General features: G+C 40.3%; 2 protein-coding genes across 8 annotated transcripts; one reads left to right on the top strand and one right to left on the bottom strand.

Annotated features, from left to right (window-relative positions):
• Positions 1-52: 52 nt before the first annotated feature.
• Positions 53-14,956, bottom strand: mia3 (MIA SH3 domain ER export factor 3). Of its 6 annotated transcripts, none has more exons than XM_072362861.1 (28): positions 14,770-14,956; positions 13,846-13,979; positions 13,686-13,772; positions 11,373-13,542; positions 10,232-10,561; positions 9,792-9,922; positions 6,574-6,705; positions 6,248-6,269; positions 6,069-6,157; positions 5,903-5,980; positions 5,661-5,771; positions 5,500-5,571; positions 5,308-5,412; positions 5,083-5,205; positions 4,893-4,980; positions 4,722-4,804; positions 4,525-4,615; positions 4,286-4,424; positions 3,838-4,000; positions 3,717-3,752; positions 3,531-3,598; positions 3,259-3,344; positions 2,890-3,003; positions 2,342-2,398; positions 2,213-2,259; positions 2,062-2,130; positions 1,174-1,567; positions 53-837 (listed from the first exon to the last, which is right to left on the bottom strand). In XM_072362861.1, the coding sequence occupies exons 1-28, from the start codon at positions 14,888-14,890 to the stop codon at positions 581-583; spliced, it is 5,397 nt and encodes a 1,798-aa protein (XP_072218962.1). In that variant the 5' UTR covers positions 14,891-14,956; the 3' UTR covers positions 53-580. The 6 variants fall into 6 exon arrangements, with proteins under 6 accessions (XP_072218962.1, XP_072218965.1, XP_072218966.1 ...); XM_072362864.1 differs by having other exon boundaries at positions 4,722-4,786; positions 10,232-10,558; positions 14,770-14,955; XM_072362865.1 differs by having other exon boundaries at positions 4,722-4,774; positions 14,770-14,955.
• A 1,218-nt stretch (positions 14,957-16,174) lies between these two features.
• taf1a (TATA box binding protein (TBP)-associated factor, RNA polymerase I, A) lies at positions 16,175-22,731 on the top strand. Of its 2 annotated transcripts, none has more exons than XM_072362636.1 (11): positions 16,175-16,428; positions 18,199-18,366; positions 18,528-18,691; positions 18,866-18,979; positions 19,061-19,259; positions 19,505-19,623; positions 19,803-19,961; positions 20,208-20,274; positions 20,437-20,560; positions 20,690-20,844; positions 21,351-22,731. In XM_072362636.1, the coding sequence occupies exons 2-11, from the start codon at positions 18,240-18,242 to the stop codon at positions 21,395-21,397; spliced, it is 1,275 nt and encodes a 424-aa protein (XP_072218737.1). In that variant the 5' UTR covers positions 16,175-16,428; positions 18,199-18,239; the 3' UTR covers positions 21,398-22,731. The 2 variants fall into 2 exon arrangements, with proteins under 2 accessions (XP_072218737.1, XP_072218736.1); XM_072362635.1 differs by having other exon boundaries at positions 16,175-16,396.
• Positions 22,732-23,178: the final 447 nt, after the last annotated feature.

Here is a 23,178-nt window from a genome sequence, read left to right on the forward strand (position 1 = left end):
TTTCTTCCCCTCAAAGGCTTCACAACTCGTTAAGCTCATAGAAAAATAACACTTACAGCATATACATTCTTTATTAATAAAAGTTCTACCAACATAGTAAAATAAGTTATACATCTGGCCATCAAATTACACATTTGCTTCACAGTTTGTACTGAAGCAACAACTTTGGGAGACCAGTTATCCTGAAATGCTAGAAGCTAAACCTCCCCGTTTCTCCTTTTGAATTATTTTTTTTTCTTCAATAATTTCCACAGGAAATGGCATTAAAAAAAATTCTCATTAAAAATCATTGCTATATATACTTTTTAAAAGATCAACACAAATTAAAAACCTCTGGCATATACTGAAGTGTTATTGCACAATAAGCTGTTAAGTGGCAACCCTCTCAACTCGTATCGATTTCAGACACATAATTATTGATGATTCTTTAATCTAAAGACATCACAGGTTTTTTTGTTTTTTTTATATAACAGAGATATGAAAATCATCATGACCTATGTTTGGACTGGGTCTGGGGTGTTGTAATGACAATTTAGGGCTGAAGATGTGTCCAAGTCTTTTGCCACAGCTGGTGGTATTTTTAAGGCTGGACCATTGCTGGCCTTGCTGAGTCCTGAGGGGCTTCCTGCTTCACGTTCTGTTGCTGCCCGGGGCCGCTCTGAGCACCCGCTGAGTTCTGGAGGGCATTGGGTGCAGACTGACCGTATGCGTCGCCAGGGTGTGCAGAAAGGGGCGGGACACCTGGAGGCAGATCCATGTGTGGGTTGTGGTGTCGTGGTCCTGGGAAGCGCATGTCAGGAGGGATGGGTGGACGTGGTCCCAAAGGCCCCCGGACACCTTTACAGAAGAATTGAAAAAGGGAGATAATGATGACATACCTTCAGGAGAGGCTGACACACAGAGGGCGAAATATTTCTCACTATTTTATTGAACAAAAAGCCAGAAACCGATTCCTCTCTACTTGTGCTGCTATACAACAATTAATACCTTAGTATTACATTGTTATTGTCCATTATGATCACAACAGCACAACTTTATTAGCTTTAATGTTATATCAGCACTAAAAGAGAACAGCACCATGTGTTTCACAACCTCAAAAAAAGCTCAGAGCAGATTAAAATTATGCAAGAAGAAACATGACGTGCTGAAATTAAAACTAAAGCCTGAACATACCAGGTGGCGGAGGCATTGGTCCCAAGTGATGTGGCGGAGGGGGACGGAAATGTGGTGGTGGTGGACCCCGAGGATCTATTATAGGTCCAGGGCCTGGCCTGGGGTGGAATAAGAGTCCATTGGCAGGTCGAGATCCAAACTCTACCCCCATTGGTCCAGGCAGGGGCATACCTGGGTGTCCATTGGCCGGTGGAGGAGGTCCATGAAGAGGAGGAGGGCCGGGCGGTAGATGGTAAGGGCCCGGTCGTGGTGGTCTGTAAGGTCCGGGTGGTGGCAGCCGGCCCTGGGGTCCAGGAGGGAGCAGTGGGTCATGGGGTCCAGGGCCGGGTTGAGGTCCTTGAACCATGGAGCCGGGCGAGTCCCTGATTGGTGAGGCTAGGAAGGATCCAGGTCCCTGAAAACAACGCGATCAGAAAAAAAACAATTAAATGTGTGCAGTCACAATTTTCCTGTAGGTTTAGACAGATTAAAATGTTAGTCATGCAGTAAAGAGATCCACAAACCACACATTACTCCCAAACAAGAAGTGCATTCAGCCAGATCGAAATCATGTGACCAGTACCCACACACCATGATTATTTGAATTAAGAAAAAAAAAAAAAAACAGGCCACTTTCTCAAGAACTTGACCCCTGACACACATACGAATCGACTTTTAAAACCAACATTTTACCAACACACATTGCAGCTCAAGTTTAGGTTTGCTGCTTCTGTCAGTGCTGTGAGAGCAAGTGAACCCACAAACTCAGCCTTAGAAATGTTACTTCAACCCCACAAGACCAAAGTTCCTTTAATCTCCTCCCACAACTCCGGTTTGGGGGAGGAGGGGGAGGAGTGCTGGCATACACAGTCACACCAAGCACCTGGACTGGACAACCTCTATACTCACTGGCTCTGGGCTTTCTGTGGAAGCTACAGCCTGAGTTTCTGCTTTTATCTGTGGATCTATGACTTGTGTCTGTTTTAGAGCAAGAAAATTCACAACTGAAATGTAGGTAGAAGCTGTAAGTCTATAGATGGGAGGTGAATAAATGACTTACAGATCCATCCAGGTTGGCTGGAGATGAGCTTCGGGGACCCATCATGTCTGAATGAGAAGGAACAACACAGCGTTACAAGAGAAACCACAACTCTTTAAAATACAGGGACTATAGAAGATGAACCCATACCAGGGATGTGTTTATTTTCAGGGTAACGACCATGTGGATCTGATGGGGGTCGAGGACCTGTGGGGGGCAGAAAATAAAATGCAAGATTAAAACCTCTCAGGACACCATCTATAGATCATTTCCAGGAAAACCAAAGTTGTGAGAAACAAAGAAGGAAGCAAAGTAAATTAAGACAGAGTGAGAAAAGTTTGGAGCAAAGCTCACGATATACAATTAAAAACATACATTCAGGTAGCCTTGTCTCGACTCCAGAGCTCATAGTGAAGAGCAGATTGAAACAAGAAAAGTCTTCTGCAACAAGGACATTTTGTAATGGTTCAACTAAAATGAATAAAACAAAAAGCCAGGTACCAGGGAGAAGGTAGGTGCAGGATGCAATACACACAAGGAGGGAATAAAAGGAAGAATCAAGGAGAATGAGCTGAAAGGAAAAATAAAGTCAGGTGTAAAAAAGAGGCGAGAGATTTGAGGAAATGAGGTTGCAGCAGAGGGATGATGTCCAGCTTTGGCACAAATTAAAGTAGGTGATGTGATCCACCTGGACTCACCATACGGGTCGATTCGACGCCCAACTGGGGCGGAAGGAGGGCGCCTGGGACCCTCGATCATTATAGGAGGGGATGGTGCACCCCCACTCACAGGAGAGGGCCCATATGAATCACCTGTTATGATCAAACCAGCAATTTACCAAAAGAAAAGAAACTGCTGACAATTCAACACGTCCTCATTCCAGGTTCTCCTCGACCATCAAGCACAATGAAATGACAAGAGTGAAATACATCTGGAAGAGTTGGAATCCACTCATTTAGCAAAACCGGATTATAAGGAGGATCAGAAAACCGCATCCTCGTCTGCATTCTGAAGGATCAGACTTCCCCCGCTGGAAAGAAAACAGAAGGTGACCGGTGTGGACCTACCTTGGCGAGGGCCTGCAGGCTGACCAGAGTTCGGTCTGAAGAGAGGAGCACGGCGCTCATTCAGCTGAGAGGTAAGTACCGCCAGTCTGTTAACGGAGAAAAAAACAGTTTAACGCTTTTTAAAGCCAAATCAAATCACTAAAGTGGAAATTCTCATATCCGAGTTAAGAGCTGGTAGTTTTCCCAACTTTCGGCCAACAAACCGGCTGATTACTTTTAGGAGAGATTAATGCTGACATTACACATGCATCATATGTCCTCAGTGTTCTTACTTTTCACGCAGCTTTGACGATTCGAGCTTCTCCTGACTCAGCGCTCGCTCTGCATTACGAGCAGTCACCTGGACACAACATGCACACTTAGTATACAGCTTCGATCACGCCAGGCTGCATGACAGACATACACGTCTATTTATTGCACATTGGTGTGAATTGATGAGTAAATCTGGTACCACATACCCAGTTGGAGTGAGTTTTGTTTTCCTGCTCTTTTATCTGTAAGATAAAAAGAAGAGAAATTCAGTTCAAGTTTCAGCATAATTCTTCTTTCCTTTTGCTCCGTCTGAAATAAGTAATCTACCTGCTCTTTGTAGACTTCCTCAGTCTTTTTCATCTGATCTTCCATTTCATTAATGCGCTGCCTTAAGACCTTAACCTGCTCCTCTGCTTCCAGAGCTTTACCTCCCACCTCCGACAGCATATTCTCTTTGCTGCGTCGCTCCAGCTCCTCCTTCGTTAGTCTCCTGTGAGGCGACAGAAACAATCCCCATCAAACAACAGTAGCTACCTTCTTAGAACTTACATTTCAAAGAGACAAATGGCTTTATTTATGCAATGTTTGACTGCAGTTAAGACCGTAACTTATTCAGTACAAACATCACAGTGAAATTATGTCACATTTATTATCAAAAATACTTTTATATCACAAATATTTCCAATATCAGAAATCACACTAATGTGTCTACATCTTTGAGGTCTCACGTATAAAGAGAAATGTGGCAAAGATTTCTACAGTGAAAATAACTTACTGCTGCAGCGCGTTTTCTTTCTGCTGGTACATTTCGACCATGATTTCATTTTTCTGCTGAAGGATCTTGAACTGATTTTCAACGTGGCTCTTGTCGCTTTTTAGAGCTCCGATTGCATGTTCCAGCTCCTGGTGTCTTTCTGTTTGTAAAATCAAGCAACGAGTTTAGAGAGCCTGAAACACCTGTGCATTTGCTTCAAACGTGTCTTTTTTTTTTTCTTTCTTCTAGGACTCGCGTACCTTCTAGTTCCTTCCTAGACTTTTCTACATTGAGCAGTTTTGACATGAAGCGATCCCGTTCTTCTTCTACTACCGTGAGAGTGGTCTGGACCTGTGAAGTAATGTGGGAATTAAAATGCTAACTCTTGGAAAGACATGATCGCATTCAAAATTTGGTACAATAATGATAAGCTTTAAAACAGTCGGTGAAATCCTACCCTGGATACATCCATCATCTGTTTGATCCTGTTTCTAATGGCTGTCTTCTTATCTGTTAATGACACTGAAAGACCATCAGGCACTTTGTAGACAACAGATACAGACACACACATCTTCACTTCAAAACTACCTGCAAATTTTGCCTTGATTAGTGACAGAGTTGGACTCACCAGCTGCTACTTCACCATTGGCTAAAACTTTGGTGTCACCTTTTTGCAAATCACAAGCATCCAAGTCTGCCAGAAGCTCAGACAGCACCTGCCGGGACACATTTTGTTTTTGGAGAGACAGTTTTTTGATAAAAAAAAAAAAAAAAGAAAAAAGAAAAAAGAAAGGGACAGAAAATACGAAGAGACTGACCTCAACGTTGTGATCTTTGAGCACCACAGCATCCTCCAGCTCTTTTTGGGACTTTTGATAGACTTTAATCTTCTCGTTCAGCTCCTTGTGTTTGCCCTCCCAGCTTTTAATAGTAGCCTTGAGCTGCAAGACATCACAAGTCACAGAGAGAACTCAGAGGAAACCGTTTCAAACATCCAGTTTCTTTGATCAGTAAATGCCAAACAGGTCCACATATCGTCTTACTGTTTTGTTCTGTTCCTTTAAGACAGCAAATTCTTTCTCCAGACATTTGTGTTGAGCATTTCGTGCGTCCTCTCGAATCTTAGCCTCATCCAGGAGAACAGTAGTCTATTGCAAAAAAAGGTGGTTTACAACATATACAGAAATTTTATGAGAGAAACTCTTAATACATCAAATACAGAGTAAGGATTATACCTTAGCAAGTGCTTCTTGAATCTTTTTCCGGCTGAGCTGCATCTTCTCATTGGACTTTTCTAATTTTTCAATCTGTTTAAAAATATATATATATTACACATGAATCTGTGAAGACAGAGCAATTAATGAAAATATGGGTAATAAATAAATAAAACTGTTACTCTGGTTTCATTTTGCAGAGAGGTGGCCCGCTCCTCTTCAAGTAGTTTTGCATATTTGTTTCGCTCCTCAGCCATCTGGTCGTTCTGTTTCTCTGCCTTTAAAACTTTACTCTGTAAAAGGCAGCATGAGAGCTCAGTGGCAGACAGTTATTTTAGTAGCTTTTTGAGTGACACATAACTTAAATAAATCACTTACCAGTTAACGACACCACCTAAAACATCATTTCCTTCTTAGTGCTTACCTCCAAGTCTTGCATCTTTTTCACTGTACAACTAACAGTTTCCTTTGACTGTTTCTCATGTTCTTTCAGTTGTTCAGTCTTAAAACAGAAGAAAACATAAATCTTAGTTACTCTGATCATATTTTCAGTAACTCGGATACTTGATCACTTTCATCTTGCAGCTCACCCGTTTCTGGAGTTCAGATATTTTGGCATGAGCATCATTCTTTTCCTTTTTAAGAGCCTGGATTTGATCTGTGAGTTTTTTATCATCCACTTTTTCCCCCCAAAACCACAAAAGCACACAATCAGCAGAGATTTACACGACTGCATTTTGCAATGAAATGTGAATAAGTGGAAACCTACCAAGGTATTCTCTCTTCTTCACCTAAGGAAAAAAAACATTGGTAAACATTAACTTTCCATCTTATCAATACAATTTAAAATAAAACTCACAGCACAACCGCTACATGTTATATAGCTTCATCCCTAAAAACTTGATCAGAAAGCAAATCGTTTCATTATGTCAGACTCAAACTAAATGTTGGTCAGATTCATCACATCAATACAGATTATATATTTAGAGCAAAAACCTTGTTAAATCTAAATCTACACTGAACACAGACTTAGAATACCTCTTTGTCACAGTCAAATTGCGTCATTCAAACTGACAAGAGAGCAGCAACACTTACAGCAAATACAGTCCTCCAGAAGAAGAGGGTGATGGTCAATACTCCAACCAAAGCAGTGATGACAACAGCTTCCCAAGGACAGCCAAGCAAAGTTTCCCCTGGCTTCCACTCCTCTGGCAGCAATGAAACCATCTGAAGCATGAAAACAATGTTTACACTGATGAATAGAATTAAGCTTGAAAATGATGCCATTAAGAATGTTAATATTTACATGCATCTGTAGACAGATGTGTATTCATTAACCATAATCTGATCAACAAAAGGGCAAAAGGTGGTCTTTAACCCTCCTCATGCCACCAAGAGCATTAACATACAATAACAATTCTATCATTTGCTGCACAACTAGGGCTGAACGATTAATTGCATTTGCGATAAAATCGCGATGTGAAAAAAATGAGATATTCTAATCGCATACGTTGCAATTTCAATCAAGTCACTTTCGACACGCAAAGGGCCAAAAAAAACAAACAAACAAACAAAAAAAACCCTGACAAGACGAAGATGGCCTCAGGCACAACCACGACAGCAGGCAACACTAAAGAAACTTTAGTGTCTAAGAGGAGTAGTACTTCAGTTGTGAGGAATTATTTTGGTTTTAAAAAAGAGGATTCTGCACAGCGCCAGATATTGTGCAAAACATGTCTTGCTACTGTTTCTACCTCATGAGGCAACATGACAAACTTGTTTCAACATTTAAAAAAATAATAAAACACCATAAAGCCTTATATGATAACTGCATGGCTCAAATGGCAATTATCATCAACACAGCACCCGACAGGGCTTGTTAACCGGAATGTTGGAAAGCGTGACTCCGTATGAAACTTCGTCAAAATGGCACGGAGAAATGACTCGAGCAATAACGGAGTTTTGACATGATGCCCATCACCACGGTGACCAAGCTTAGGTTTACAGCCTTAATTAATACACTGGATGAGCGGTACAACATGCCATCCCAGACATATTTTAGCCAGGTTGCTGTACTGGAGCTGTATAAAAAAATGCAAGCAAAGAGTGACTGCAGAGCTGAAAGCAGCCGAGTTTGTCTACTCTAAAGATACAATCCCTATATTTGTTGAAAAATACAATATCTTTTTTTTTAAATTCGCAATTAGATTATTTTTCCATATCGTTCAGCCCTATGCAAAACAATGTAGTTTATGTAACAATAATGTGGTTGAAATAATGAACTAAAAGGTCCTCAATCCAGTTAGTCATTTTTATAAATTAAGATATTCAGAGTAACCCTTTAAAAGCATTCCTTAAAGTATTCAAATGAAATACAGTCATGGCACCTTACAGGAAACCAATGTGTTCAATCCACATTTAGACACCTATATCTAACAAGGTTTACAAAATAATTGGGATCAGTGGTTTAAATTAATGTCTGGTAATATCAAGTTTGGTGCATTTGGTTCAACCAAAAATAAATCTTTTAACTCCCCCAGATGTGACAGGGCAAAATACACACTACGTGGCTCTGATGAAATACAGATATTGCAGTTAAGCTAACGTAACACATTTCCTGCAGAGGGTATCATGCTCTTTCCAGCCTGTTAGCCCAGCTGGATTTTAAGAGTAACCGTTTAATTTAGTATTGCCCTCAAGAGAAAACTGTAATTGTACTTAAGACGAATTATGTAAACATGAAATTTTACAGAGGTATGATCAGCATCCTCTACTACTAACAACTAATTCAGTGAGTAATTTCAGGGGTATCAGATCTCCAAGTCAGTGTCCATCTGCCAGATGCTTATCAACACGTCAGCAGGCCATAACAGCATTATTAAAACTGGACATGAGTGTTTAAATCCACAATTTGTTCCACTTACATGTTGCAGTTCTTTAAGAAAGAACACATATATGTGATCGGGTTCCATTAGAGGTGGCTGGGACAATGTTTCACTTTCCATGCCCGTGTTTAAAATAAAACCCGGAGCTAGTCAAATGCTATTTGACAGATGTTAGCTACCTTGCTAGCAGGTTAACTCACTTCTAAGTAGTCTGTACAGCTGAGCTAGCGATAGGTAACAGTGAGGTTTAAAGTCTAATATTCCGGGGAAAAAATGAAAAAACAAGTCGTACAAACACCGAAAACGTGAATATTTGACAAGGGCTCGCTAACGGCACAAGTGAGCCGTCATTCACTAATGCTTATCAATATACGACCGACGTTAGCTTAGCTTGGAGTTACAATGTGGCTAACTAATTTATAAGAGATTTGAAGAAAAAAAAAAACGAAAGCTACAATTATCTGACAGCACGGAGTCTACAACACGACGGTGTGTTATGAGAAACGTCTTCCAAAATAAGGCCCGCTGGTATTGCCCTAATAGCCAGCTCAGCACCGGCTGTGTTGAACTTCAGCCTACACCGCGACAGTCAACACGAGAGGGGGAGGGCCATGGGACGTTCAGGGTAATTGGAAGTTTCTCTAACGCAGATATTTCATTTAGCAAATAAGACAGTACTTTGTGAGATAGTATCTGTTGCATCAACATTAAAGACCAGTAAAGTGATGCGTGTACTACCAATTATTAGATCAAACCAGAAGATTTAAGAAATGTGGCATAACATCATTACGTGAAAAACAGCTATCAAATTTGTCCAGTTTTGAGCTATCAAATGAGGAGCACTCCTTATATAGGACCTATCAGTATGCATGCTGGCAGGTATCCCCTAAACTCGACTAAATTTGATTACATTGAAGTTTTGCCAGCAGTATTGAGGGCGCTGCTCTGATCCCTTGTGGTACAGAGGGAGCTGAGCTGAAAGTTGAAGCTTTTGATTTACTGGTCCAACTTTGTTCCTACTCTCATCTAAGGTCATGCGATTTAGGTAACGAACAAATGAATGAGACACCAGATACAAGTGGCTGAAATGAGTTTCCTTCTGAGGATGGCTTGGCTCAGCCTTGAAGATAGAGTGAGGAGCTTGTACTGTCATCATACCTACAGTAAATATTAGCCTGCAGCTGCACTGATTGGTCCAAACAGATATTCCTTATCCCCCCCCAAAAACATATTTCATGGGTTAACTTGCAGAAATTTTCTAAATAAATCCAGCTATCTGGCTTCCAAAGAAGCTCTGCAGAAACACCTCATTTTTGTTGTGTCTTTTAAACAATCTGTAAAACAACTGGTCAGACTAATGGGGAGGAGTACGGTCCATCTCATTTATACAACCAGATATAAATAGAAGCTTGTAATTCTCAGACTTACCACTGTGGTCCACTCTGCAGTTTTATTCTTGACCATTGAGAGGATGCAGCCCATGTAAACAATTCCAGTTAAGAATAATCCAACTTCTTCCTTGTGCATTTCAGTCACTGGCTCCATCGAGCCCAAAGAGCCTTAAGAAACAAAATTTCCACTTGAGTCAGTTAAATTTTTATGTTTCATGAATATCCTCAATGTAAATATTTCATTATTAATAGTTAATATTCTAACATAAAGGCAGAACCAAATTAGATTGATCTAAGACGTCAACATAAACTCTGAGCAAGCTTGAAATAATGTGAGATCTCTGAATATAAATGTCAAATATAAAGGGGTAAAGGAGGCTGACTGGGCATCTGTGTTCATGCTGAGCAAATACTATCACACAAATGATCAACTGACACATTTAAGGAAAAATTAACTGAAACTGTCAGATTACTAACCTAAAGAAGCATCTTCGACCTCAGTAATAAGTCCCTTATCTGAGGGGTTTTCCAGGGCAGCTTGAGGGAGCTTTTGCGGCTCATCCGGTGCAGCAAAGCTCGGCTGATCGTCTTTGTTTTTATTAAAATGTCCACCATCTTCCTCCACACTAACGTCCGGTGTGGCGGGTACCTCCTCCACAACTATCAGCTCCTCTTCAATCTCACCTGGCTCCTTTTCATGATTCATTAGTGTGAGGTTGTCATCCTGATTGGGCTCCGGCATGGTGTCAAATTTATCCTCAACAATGAGGGGGGGGTCTTCTTTAACATTCAACTGAGGTTCATCTACTATGGAAAAAAAGAACAAGCGAAATAAGGCATTAAAAAGACATTTCTAAAATCTAAACAGTCACAATACAGTGTTTGCTCAAACCACCATGAAAATGTTTAGGTTTGAGTCGTTTTAGTCGTATTTTTTTACAAAAAATGTCAGGAGAGCTTTTTGATTCCCCAAACTAAGAGCACTCTGACCACTGCAGGACACGTAATACTCACACATACTTTCTATAACCCCCCAAAAAGAAAAATCCCTTTAAGAACAGAACATTTTTCAGAACAGGTTCAGAAGGATTGTATTGAGTGGGATCAATTGCTTTGTTGAGGACATGTTCCATCACAACTTTTCTGCTTCTTATGTTTTAATGATACAACAGTCCTCTCCTTGCTGACTGATTTGTTACGTTTTAGCTTAGGTTAGAAGAAGCACCTCAGATGCTGCAACACTTTGTGGGTCGGTGTGAGCTGCCTTCCTTCTTATTGTTCCTTCTGTCCAGCCCAGAAGTTTTCTGTTTGACGATGGTTTATGGGTAAATTTGTTTAGTTTTGTATTAAATGGAAAGATGCTGCTGCAGCAGCTTGACACTTTTAGTGAAAGGAAGTGTCAAAGGAAAGAATCCATTGTTGGCAGTAAAGGGGCATTCTTATCACAACAGGTCATTTGAGACACATCCAGCTGTTAATCACAATTCCTTTTAGCTTGATGAAATAGTGTGGATACATCTCGAAACTAAATGTTGGTCTGAACGGGGCCTGAAAGCCCGTCTACTTTGCCGCAGTACAAAATTCTCCATTCATTTTGTCAGTGCAAAATCAAACATACCTTGCTCATTATCTGGTGACTTTTCTGTTGCTAAAGGCGCACTGTCACTGGCTGTTGAGTACTTCTGTCGTAGGCTGAATGCAAGCTCCTGAAAGCCATCCAGTAATTCAGTTTCCTCATCTAAACTGCTGGTGTCCTTGTGTTGGTCGTAATCTTGTTTTGTGTCCCGGCTATCGAGCATCTTTTCAATCTCGTCCAATATAGTGTTCTCAGAGGCCTCAAGGATGCCCTCAAGTGCATTCTCAATGTCCTCCATGCTGCTAGTGTGAGACAAACGTGTCGCCTGCAACTCTGTGTCTAGATCAGAAAACATGGCCTCCACTTTGAAGAGATTACTTAGACCCAAAAGCTTTTGGACCCGCTCAAAGTTTTTCTCTGTGAAGTGGTTCCTGAGCAGAGTCAGTCTCATTATGTCATCGCTGTATTCAGGCTCTGGAGCTGACACAGCGGAGTGTGTTGTTTCAGGTGAGGTTTCGTCAGTGTGTGCATCATGTGACTGTGAGAAAGAGAGAGCATTTTCATCTTCAAGTAACTCTTCTTCCTCTTCATTCTTCTCTGCTTCTGTCTCCGCATCTTTTTCATCCCCCTGAATTTCTGGTTCCTCCACAAATGATCTTGCAGAGCTCTTATTACTTTCTAAATATGTCACAAAATGGTCATGCATTTGATTACGTGGTCTGTCATCTACTGTATTTTTGTCATCTTTGACATCTGAATCGTCCGACTGCCTCTTTTCAGCAGAAAGATCCTGATCTTCACTTCTGTTAATGGCTAATTCTTGTTCAGTCACAGTTTGGTTTTCTAAAACCTGCTCTCTTACAGCATCACTGTGCTGTATTTCTTCATCATTTTCATGGACCTCTGAATGCTTGAACGCCTCGTCTTCTTCTTCATTCTCTGTGGGTTCATTTGCCGTTTTAACATCTGATTTTTCACCATCCGGATTGCTTAAAATCTCATCTTGCAACACTGAATGTTGTGATGACATCATACTCTTTTCTGTTTGATGGAGTATCGGCTCATCGTTTGGCTTTAATGTTTCAACCAAAGCCTCCTGATGTCCAACCCTCCTTTTATCACTCTCATCTCTGCTATCAAAAAAATGTTGATCTTGCTGAGGTTCTGTTAAAAATTGTTCTTTTTCAATTTTCTCAAAAATCTGTGGGTTTTTTGTAGCAACTTCCTCTTCGCGATCCTCGTCGTCTTCATCTTCATCTGAACTCACGTCTCCTGCTGTGGTCTCTACCCCAGTGACAACTGAAAATACAGCATCTCCAAGTGATGTCCACATGTTTTTTTCCTTCGTTATTTTCGGTTTATCATCCTGGTTTATCGTCTGAGGACTTTCCTCCTTTGTAAGAGAATCCAGTTCTGGAGTGTCGATGGTTTCTTCAGAAAATGACAGCAGTGGAATTCCCTTATCATCGTCTATTACATCTTCTGGATGTTCTTTCACATCTTCATCATCCTCCTCTTCATATGGGGTCACTTTTGTGATTTCATCATCAGTGATGATGGCATCAAAAGTTGTTCCAAGGGTAGTTTTCAACTTCGGGATCTGCACTCCTTCAGAAACTGACACCGTTTCAAAATCCCTTTTGGGCATAGATTCCACCTCAGATTTATTGGGTACATCCTGGATTTCACTCCCATCTGATGCCTGTTCCAGAGCCGTGTTTGGTTTGTGTTTTTGCTCAGGTTTTTCTCTTTCTGTAACACCAGGCTCATCTTCTGTAACAACAGGCTCATCCTCTGTAACAACAGGCTCATCTTCTGTAACATCAGGCTCATCTTCTGTAACAACAGGCTCATCTTCTGTAACAACAGGCTCATCTTCTGTAAGATCAGGCGCATCTTCTTGTTTAGACTCCAGATCTTTTATCACAGAGGATTCAGGTGATGTGGCAAGTTCAGATAAGGAGGCACTTTGGTCATCCGGTACTGTATCAACCTCTTCTGAGATATCATGGTGCTCAGTTTGTTTTTCCCTCTTAGTCACGTCTTCTACTGATGGTTGTGTTTCTCCCTGCTTGCTCTCTGCCTCATGGATTTGGTCTGAAGTGCCATTATCTCGACTGTCCTTCTTCTCGACAGACAAGCCTAAGAGCAGGTCCACATCGTAGATGTCAAACTTGTTATATCCAGAATCGAAACAGACAAAATCGGTTTCCTGAAAACAAGACAAAACAGGAAATTACAAATATGTTGGTAATGGTTGCATTTCTCAAAGGCATTGTGATGATAGTGTCAAAGCTTCATTGTATCTTTGATTGAATTGCCAACTTAATTAAGTAGGTCTTTATTTTGTCATACCTCTGTTGGAATTTCATGTTCTTTGTCTGTATAACGGTGGTTTACAGCAAGAAGGTCTTTTGGAAAATAGCCAAAGTTGTTTCCAATCTATTAGCAAGAGAATGTGTTAAAAACCGAATGGAAAACAGTTGTGAATAAGCATATACAACAGTCTACTTACACTTCCAGCCCACATGTCAGCCCTTCTTCCAGACAGTTTGTAGTACACATATATAGTTTCTGATTTTTTGAATGAAAGGAACCGACAATCAGGTCCTGAGAAATCTTGAACAGCTTTTCCCCGAAACAGAAGCACTGGAAAAGGAAAAATCAATCTTACAGCTTCTGTATTTTCACAGGACTCTTGTTTCAAGCATTAAACAGTTCAAAGAAGCTCTAATGCAACAAATCAGAAAAAGTCAACATCTCTAAGGTTTTGATTTTAATTACTGGTGGCATAACTGATGTGCTTGCGTCTCATCTCACATTGTCACTATGCGATGACAGTCTGGCTCTCTCTTTTTATAAGCTGCCAATTTAACGATTTCTTATCAACAACGGTAGAAATCTGGCAGTTTAACCTTGCTTGTAAAATTTAGCTCTACATCAGTTCACTGTCAAGTATCTAGTTTTTTTTAAAACTTTGCTAAGCTACTAAAGGTAAGGTTGGCCAAGAAAATTAGATACAAGTGAATAGTTAAGCGACAGTGATTCAACATGAAAGCGAATACAGCTTGTACTTTTCACTGATGTTTGACCGGCACTACACTAACATTAGCGGACTAAGCCGGCCGGTGGCTACTTTGCTGCTAACATTAGCTCCTGCTTCCACCCAGCGAGGCAGGCCGGAGCTGCCAGGCAGCTGGCCAGTACAGTCAGAGTTGGAGCAATTTACCCCGTTTAGCTCAAGTTAACACCATTACCCGGTTTTCATCAAGCATCACACGGTTAAATTGCCTCATAATTGCTACCAGAGGAAGTCAAGGTCGCAAATATCGACTGGCAACAGGTCAAGAGATAAGGCGCAGTTTAAGGCTAGCTGTGGTTTCAGGATGAGGTGGGAGACGCATCCTTAAACTCCCCTCGAGCTGCTGGTTAAACTTACTGCTACACTCCTCGTCCGCGCATCTTTTAAAGTCGGAGAACCTTTTCTCCAAGGCTGCGGTTGAAATGAAGTTGAATAAAAGTAATAAAAAGCCTTGTCGGTAAAAGTGTTTTGCTGCCATGCTGGCAGTTTTGTAGCCTGGCTTCTTGACTCCGCCGCTGGAGCATGAGCACTGGGCTGCAAGAGCCGACACGTCAGCAGATCAGATCCGGCTGGGTGTAGGCACGGAGAGGTTTTCACTGGATGCTTCAGGTAGCAATCTTAAGTACATACACAGATAAGAGACCATTAACATCTTGTGTGTGCAGATTTCTCAAGAATGATCCAGTGTCTCCCCCCACACACATTTAACTTTTGCGTGCCTGTTTGGTGTTCAGTGCAGTTTCAACACTTTCCTCCCCTTCCGAGACCCATTTGTAAACAGCGAGGTACTTTCCCTCAGAGAAAGAACCAGAACCAGAACGGCTGTAAATGCCTATAGTAAGAACTAGTAACTGTAAGTGAGATGATACATGATGTACATGTTCTAACTTTGCTTTGAAAACAAAATATATACATTTTTAAATATTTGCTAAAAGTGAGACAAATGAGTATGGACCAGCCTGCGAGTATTTATGACAACATGGTGAGAGAATAAAACATAGTAACTATAACCAGCCCATATTACAATGAATGTTTAGATCATAGTTACATTGTCAATGGTTTCCTTTACTTCTTTAAGATATAGTAATTCTCCTACAAAAAGGGACATATAGGTTGTCAGTTTTATTTTAAGGATATTTCTACACATATTTTAGATCTCTGTTTATATTTCACTATATATCTTTGTAAATGCTTCATCACTCATTAACCTTTCTTCCTACAATTGTACTTTTCATTCTTCTGTGGAAGAGAAACATTCTGTGTGAACTCTGGTCACAATAATGAAAAAGCAGATACATAAACTTAAAAAAGAAGCAATATCACACAACCTGTGGACATACACTTGTTTTTAATGTGATTTGACTTACAGTAAATGTTGCATGGGTAAAAAGGTCTTGGCAATGAAAATGCTTCTGGATGCTGAAATAAATAATAATCATAATTGTGGAATTAAAATCTTTCTTCTTCTATAAAGTGCAATATTTCACATTTTGAAGTGAATTCTTCTTCATATTATATTACACAAGATTGCAAATGATTATGCTGTTATATTTACAGCTGGAATAGCAGTTGACTCCTGGAACGCATTAAATGCAAAGCCTGTAAAAGACCACAACAAAAAAAGGCCAAAATGACCCTTAACTTTTGTCCACTTTGAACCACCACCCTCCTCAGGCAGAAGGATGTGGCTCAGACATTGGAAGGTCGACTCTTTGCCCCGCCTTTTCCGGCCACAGCAGCCAATAACCGGGCAGCTTTCTCCTCCACTTCCTTAGCTGCACTGAAAGCATGGTAGACAGATGGAAAACAATCACAGGATTTACCATTTACAGTCTCAGTAATGATCAATAATTGTTGTAAAAAAAGCCCGACTTGCTGCTTGAACTTAGACATTAGCTCAGCGCTGCGGGTTAGCTGATAGCATTGGCAAGTTGGTTTTGGACCCTCAGAAAATAAACAGCTGGGCAAACTTTACTGCTAGGAGGTAAGGCAGGACGTGCGCTAACTGTATTTTAGGTAAGATTTTAAATATATTAACTTGATTAATAAGGTGTAGATTCGCCGGCATCTACAGAAAGCTATGTTAGGAAAGCTAACTAGCTTGCAAGCTTGCATAGAAATACATTTAAGTTGTTAAATGTCAGTAATGGATGTGTGATGCCTTAATTACATAGAAACAGTTTGTTTTATATTCATAGATATGTAAAGTGACTTATATTACATAATCCCAGCACCCTTATGCTATCTACATACATGCCTGTGTGTACAGTACAGTGAAAATATTGCAGACAGAACAGTGCTTTATGTGCGTACATATGGATCGGCCAGATCATTAAAATCACACGCCTAATATTGCGTAGGTCCCACTTGTGCTGCCAATATGGCTTAAATTAGTTTTTAATTCTGCAAGTATGGGGCCTCAAGTGATTGGAGTGAAATCTGAACTATCTGTTCTGTTTTTCAAGTTATCCACCCATTAATACATCCATCCATCTTCATGTCAGCTTTTTATCATGAAGAGGATCACAAAGGCCTTGAACATGTCCTAGCTCACAAGAGCAAGAGGTGGACCACAGTCTGGGCAGGTCACCTCAAACCATTTCTGAAGCATTTTTGCTGTATTGCAGAGTGCATTATACAGCTGACAGATCCCAGTGCCATCTTTGAAGACAGCTTGAAACACAGCTTTGAAGTTATGCAAATGGTGTCTGCAGGGATCTTGATATAGACGGTCTGTGCCACAGTAACACCTACAAGATTAAATAACAAGACCCAAGATTTCCCAGAGGACTCTAGCTGCACCTGCACCAGCTTGCCTTCTTCCCATTGCGCATCCTGTTGTTATCTTTTTCCCTCAGTAGGTAAACGAAACACAGGCACTTTACTGTCCATGTGATGCAGAAAACATAGTTTACCTGACCAGAGCACTTTTTTTTTTCTTTTCTCTATGGTCAGTTCTGGTGCTTATGTACCCCTTGAAGGTGCTCTTGGTGGTGATCAGAATTCAGTGTGGGCACTTTGAGCACTTTGTAACTATGAGGATTAATGTGTAGCAAGCTGCAATGCACTGCATATTCTGTCTTCTTTTTGTCATTGATAGCATTTAGATTTTCATTAATTTGTGCAACAGAAGCTCTTAGAGCCATCCATCACTCCCAACCTACATTAGCGAGCCTTGGGTTCTCATGAGTCTTTAGCCAGATCACCAGCTGGCCTTCCTTAGGACATACACTAAGGGTATGTCCTGACCACTGCGTAAAGGGAATGCTTCACCAGACCTGCTGTATTGGAGATCCCCTGACCCAGTTATCCAGCTATTACAATTAGTTGTTGGTGAAGTTGCTCATATTGTTACACTTGCATATTTTTCCTGCTTTAAACACAAAAGATTAAAGATCCAACTGCCCACATACTGCCTAATATCTCCTACCCTTTGAGAGGTGCCACTAAAATGAGATAATCATTCATTTTGTGGTCAATTGGTGTATATTTGGTGCACATGTAAGTTATGTGTTTTCTACACTGAGAGCTATGGCAAAAAGACCCATGTCAGATTCTTGGCATGTGCAAACATCCGATGTTTACTGCTGATCCTCAAAAATGATCCATTATACATTTTCAGAGTTGAGTGAGAAGTTTAAGAATATTGATGCTGACTTTGAATCTCATGCAGCCAAAATACCAAGTTATATATCTAACTGTGGCTCAGAAAGACTTTTCAGACATGACCCTGGAAACCTGTTTTTAAAAGAAAATATCCTCCTGAAGACCTTTGTGTTCCTGCAGGTGGCAGAGCTGCATACCCAAGTCTAACTGCAGTGCTGAATATGGATGAGCTGGACAGACACCTGGAGCAAAATGAGGTCTTAGAGGATGATGATGACTCCTCAGACACAAGCTCTAGACGAGGAGGGAAAAAATTAAAGCTCCCTCTTGTTAAACCCATGTGTGTAGGTGAGATAGAAAGCATTTATTTTTCTGTCATGTCTTTGCTAACATATGAACTTATTACAAATCTTCTGGTGTATTTGACTAGATCACATTTGCATGAATATCCTTATTATGTGTGGCATATGTAAACATAATTTTCCAATGATCTTACTGTATATTTTCAGAGACACAACGTGAAAGTGGGTTTCACCAGAGTTGCAGAATGTGTCTAGAGCTGATCAGAGAAGCCATGCTGCATCATAGATGGAAAGAGGCAGCAGAGTATATGACATCCTACCCCCAAATTTTGGAGGATAAAACTAGCCGCACGGCACAGCAGTACAAAGAGGTTAGGTTACTTTAATTGCCTATTCTGTGTCATATATTGTATGATATGACATAGCATACAATATTGTATACATTGTATAAAAAAGAAAATGCATATGATTTTTGAATAAAATATTGGTTAACATTTAGAGGTTGTCCTGTCTTCAGTTCAGTCTTTTTGTGATGTCTTTTCCAGCTTGTTTGGAGAATCAGCACAGAGATCCTTCACCATCTTCCCAAGTCAACAGTGGAAGACTACAACATCATCTACGAATGCATGAAACATTCAGGAGTTAAACATTACCTGATGGTAACTGACAAACCTGACTTTAGTGTAGTCATTTGATTTAGTTTTATTTTCTTATGAGGCTCATTGTCCACATGTTTCTAGATCTGTTTGGAACATTCCTTCCATCTGATGCTCCATGGTCAGTTTGAAGATGCAAAGCAGCACCTGTCTGCAGCTGAAAGCTGGCGGTATGGGAAGGAGTCAGCTGCTCAGCTTCAGAGGACTAAACTGATCCAGGCCTACAGGAGCTTGCTGGATTATATAATCTGGTTTGACAAAAAGTTTGCACTCTCCAACAACAGTAAGGCGATACACAGCTTCACACCCCAAGAACATCCATTATTTACTTTGCTCCTGTTATGAAGACGCTTTGCAATGTCTTTTGTGATGTTACACTGCCATCTAGAGGATAGATAAAGCAACTGCGTGTGTAATGGTGTAACTGCAGAAATGTCTGTGAAGGATGTGTTGCTGAGTAGTGATATGTCCCAAATTATATGTAAACTCCTCTTTTTTTCTGTGATGTTTGGTTTCCTCTTTTTTTAGATTGTTTTGACTTTGACAACCAAGGCATGCATAACTACTTCAGACAAGCCTCTGTGAATCTTAAAGAGATTTTGAGAAACCCGGGAGTCTGGGATCCCTTCATCCTGAGTTATGTTGAGGTAAACACTCATTCCTTAAGGCTATGATGAAATAATGTACATTTTCAAAGATGAACAAGACAAATATCTTGAATATGGGGATAAAGAATCCAGTCTTTAAAGCTAAAGTCATGGTTCTGCGTTGAATCTTTGGTGGATATTCCTCTGGATCTTGTGTTATTGTAGTTTTATTTTGGCAGATGCTGGAGTTTTATGATGATTGGGAGGAGGCTCTGAAAGTCCTGAACGACTACGCTTTTGACAACAGCTTTCCACCCAATCCCAATGCACATGTGTATCTGTTCCAACACTTGAAGCGGCACAATGCTCCTAAGAAGAAACTGATTAAAGTGTTGAAGGTAGCACTGGAGCAAGTTCAGCATTGACATAAAGCCAAGAATTGTTCATAAAGATAGCCATTGATTTAAAAGTTAAAAATTGTCATTTGAAATGGTATATAGATACTTTGTTTCATATTAAACAAATTTTTTCTGTTCTGTTAACTTAACTAGAACTTGTGCCTTCCTGTTATCGGATTTGCAATTACAAACACAAAAAACTGTTCATCTGTGTTCTCTTAAAAGTTTACCTTTTCATTGCTGTAGAACCTTTACGTGTTAGTCCCCAGCCATGAGTTGATGTTGGAGTACAGTTCGCTGCTGCTTCAGTCAGGTAAAAGCAAATTAAAAGTTCTCACTGTGTAATTATTCACACTTAAAATTAAAGTTTCTTTTTTTTCTGTCAGCCAGTGGCTTTTGGTTTCATATTTTTCAAAAAGATTTTGCCACCCATATTTTCTGAATTTTTTTTCTTTTTCCATTCATGTTTTGATAGAGAAAAAAAGCGACATTCAGAAAGCTTTAGGAGTCGTTCTCGAAATGCTTGACTTCGCCTGCTGGAGGAGCAACATGGATGTGTGGAAGTATCTGCAGGCCATTATTCACAAACTGCAGACAGAGTATGCATAAATGCTTTATCATCATATAAAAATTCTGTTTTTATTCCAACAGACTGCGACTGTTTTCTTTTTCTTGTCACAAATAGATGTTGAAGCCTGTCTTTCTACTTTATATCTGCTTTAAAATAGAGACAACTGGGAAAGCATAGTCTGTGACAAGATGGCGTCAAGAAAAGACTGGTGGCCTGCGCTGCACTTTACAAGCTTCCATGCCTGCAAAGACTCTGAGGAGAACCCTGAGCTTCTAGAAGTGAAGACATCGCTGATAAAAATCCTTTGTCCAGGTAAGTTGATGTGCATTTTTATAGAGTTGCTCCCGGAGGTGTGATCGGAACCGACACACGCATCAAATAAAACTACCAGCATCAAGAAAATGACTCTCGCGTCAGTTTTGGTTTTGCAGCTTCCTTCCTTACATACTGTTATCAGTAGATGTTACCTAACACAAACTAAAACCTGAAGACATAACACTATGTCAGAAACTATTTTTGTGCCCTCAAATATTAAAATATAAATGACAGTTGCTTATAAATAATGTATATTGATGAACACTGCAGAAGATCTTAAAGCATGTTTACCAACTTGCATCTTATTTTACTATTAACTGTATCATGGTTCATCATCTCTGAGAAACTTTCTGTGTATTTTCCATTAAAGGCAAATCAACAATTCAAGAGTCTGAAAATATAACGGTGTCAGTCGGCACCATTGAAGTTGTTTTGCTCCATCAGAAGTCATGTTTTATAGATCCACTTGTAATTATTTTGTCTATTTGTTTTCCTTTTAATAGATCGAACACTGAAGTACAGTGTTGAGCTGATGACCAGTGGAGAATAGACTGAGAAACACTGAACTGCATGTAAGCAAGCGAAAACCCCAGGCAAGATGTCTTCATGGGGACTTTTCATAAATGCATTTTTTACATGTTTATTTCAGTAAGACTTGTGAGTTTCTTCTCTTCCATCAAAATATTTTTTAATTCAAGGTTTACGGACACACAGTAGCGTGTTCTCAACCTCCCCAGCAGTGGTCCGTCATGCTGGGCAAATTTAGCCTTGAGTTTTTAATCATTTTTTACCACCAGCCAGTATAACCACTATGTGGAGCTCTTGTTCTGTATGTCTTCATGAAGTGCTTGACCACCTACTTATTGATGTAAAGGTTTTTGTAAACATTGTAATGGCAGCTAAGTCTCTTTCTGACCTTCAACTACTGTACAGAAGTGTTTTGATATCAGAAGTGAGTGTGAACAACACAAAGCCAGGGGGATTTTCTCCCTGTAATCTCTATTGGCATGTCAAAGAAATTCATCACAGACCGAACATTATGTGGTGCAGACATGTGTGACTGACAGTTCACAGTTGGTCGCTGCTGAGGGCTTCAGCGTTAGTCTCTTTTTCTGTTACATTTGCCACAAATGACTTGTGGTCAGCTTGTGTCACGGTTTTGCACAGGTTCGGTGTATTCAGCACTGTCGGCCATTTAACTGAACTTCTAACAGTGTGTCCTGCAAACGGGAGGCTTGTCATTTGTGATGCCACTAATGCATAGTCTATAAGAAGAATTTTTAAGAATGTTTCTAATTGTACGATGTGATCTGGACTTCAAAAACTGTTTGTTCTCCTGAGTCCTTCACACCCAAACACGAAATAAAGTCTTGCTTCCAGCAGCATGCCAACTTAATAAGTGAGAGTGTTTTTTAATGATTCTGTGTTGGTTAGCCACAGCATTGGCCGTGGAGCAGCTCAGTCAGCCATGCTGTATGTGTTGCTTTGCAGTCATTATATAAACCAAAGCCCAAAGCACTTGGCCAACCACAGGAGCAGCTGGAGAAGGGATCTGGGAATACACAGCACATGTCATTTGAAAATTCACAACGGCAGTGAGGATGATGGAGTTGGGAGCTGGTTACTGCTTACTGTTTTTTTTTTTTTTTTTTTTGTGTTGTTTTTTTTCCAGGGCTTTAAATTAGCTTAATCATCTACACAGATGCTTGCATATATAACACTGCACTGGTGTGGAGTAGCTCCACTGGAGTTTGGTTGACAGCTTTCCTTCTGTACTTTGACCCACTCAAAGCACAAACCATCAGGGAGGCTTGTGGGTCAGTTTTGATTTGTTGCTCCTCAACAAATCAAGATGGAGATATTCAACAACTGGACTCTTGTTGTCTCTTCTCATTAAATGAATGTGTTTTGTTTGGGTTGTAGTTTCAGACAAACTGTTCAACTTTAGATGTTGATGTAATTGCCTATTTGAGATCACTGAGAGTCACCAACAATAGAAAGTGTCCCCAAAGACCATTGCTGCTTCCTGAAGCAGCTGCTTGAGTCTGGGGCAGGTTGTGTTGGATCCTGACAACAGTGATAATAAAATGTGCAGGTTTGCTCTCAGCGGTGGTCTGCATGCTTTGCCAAGACAACAAGGCAGGACAGGGATGTATGCTTTCCATCATATCTAGCAGTATATGTCAAGCTTTACATGATACTGCTTAAATGTTCCAGAAAATCGGGTGAGGTTTTAGTTTTTTATGAATGAGAACACTGAATGTCTATTTAAGGCTAATCCACATAGTTTAATACAGCTGATGTTTTGTGGTACTAAGAGACTGTGTGGCA

Source organism: Leuresthes tenuis, unplaced genomic scaffold (assembly GCF_036924035.1).
Source record: "Leuresthes tenuis unplaced genomic scaffold, fLeuTen1.0.hap1 SCAF_13, whole genome shotgun sequence".
In the NCBI taxonomy this organism is placed as follows: Eukaryota; Metazoa; Chordata; class Actinopteri; order Atheriniformes; family Atherinopsidae; genus Leuresthes; species Leuresthes tenuis.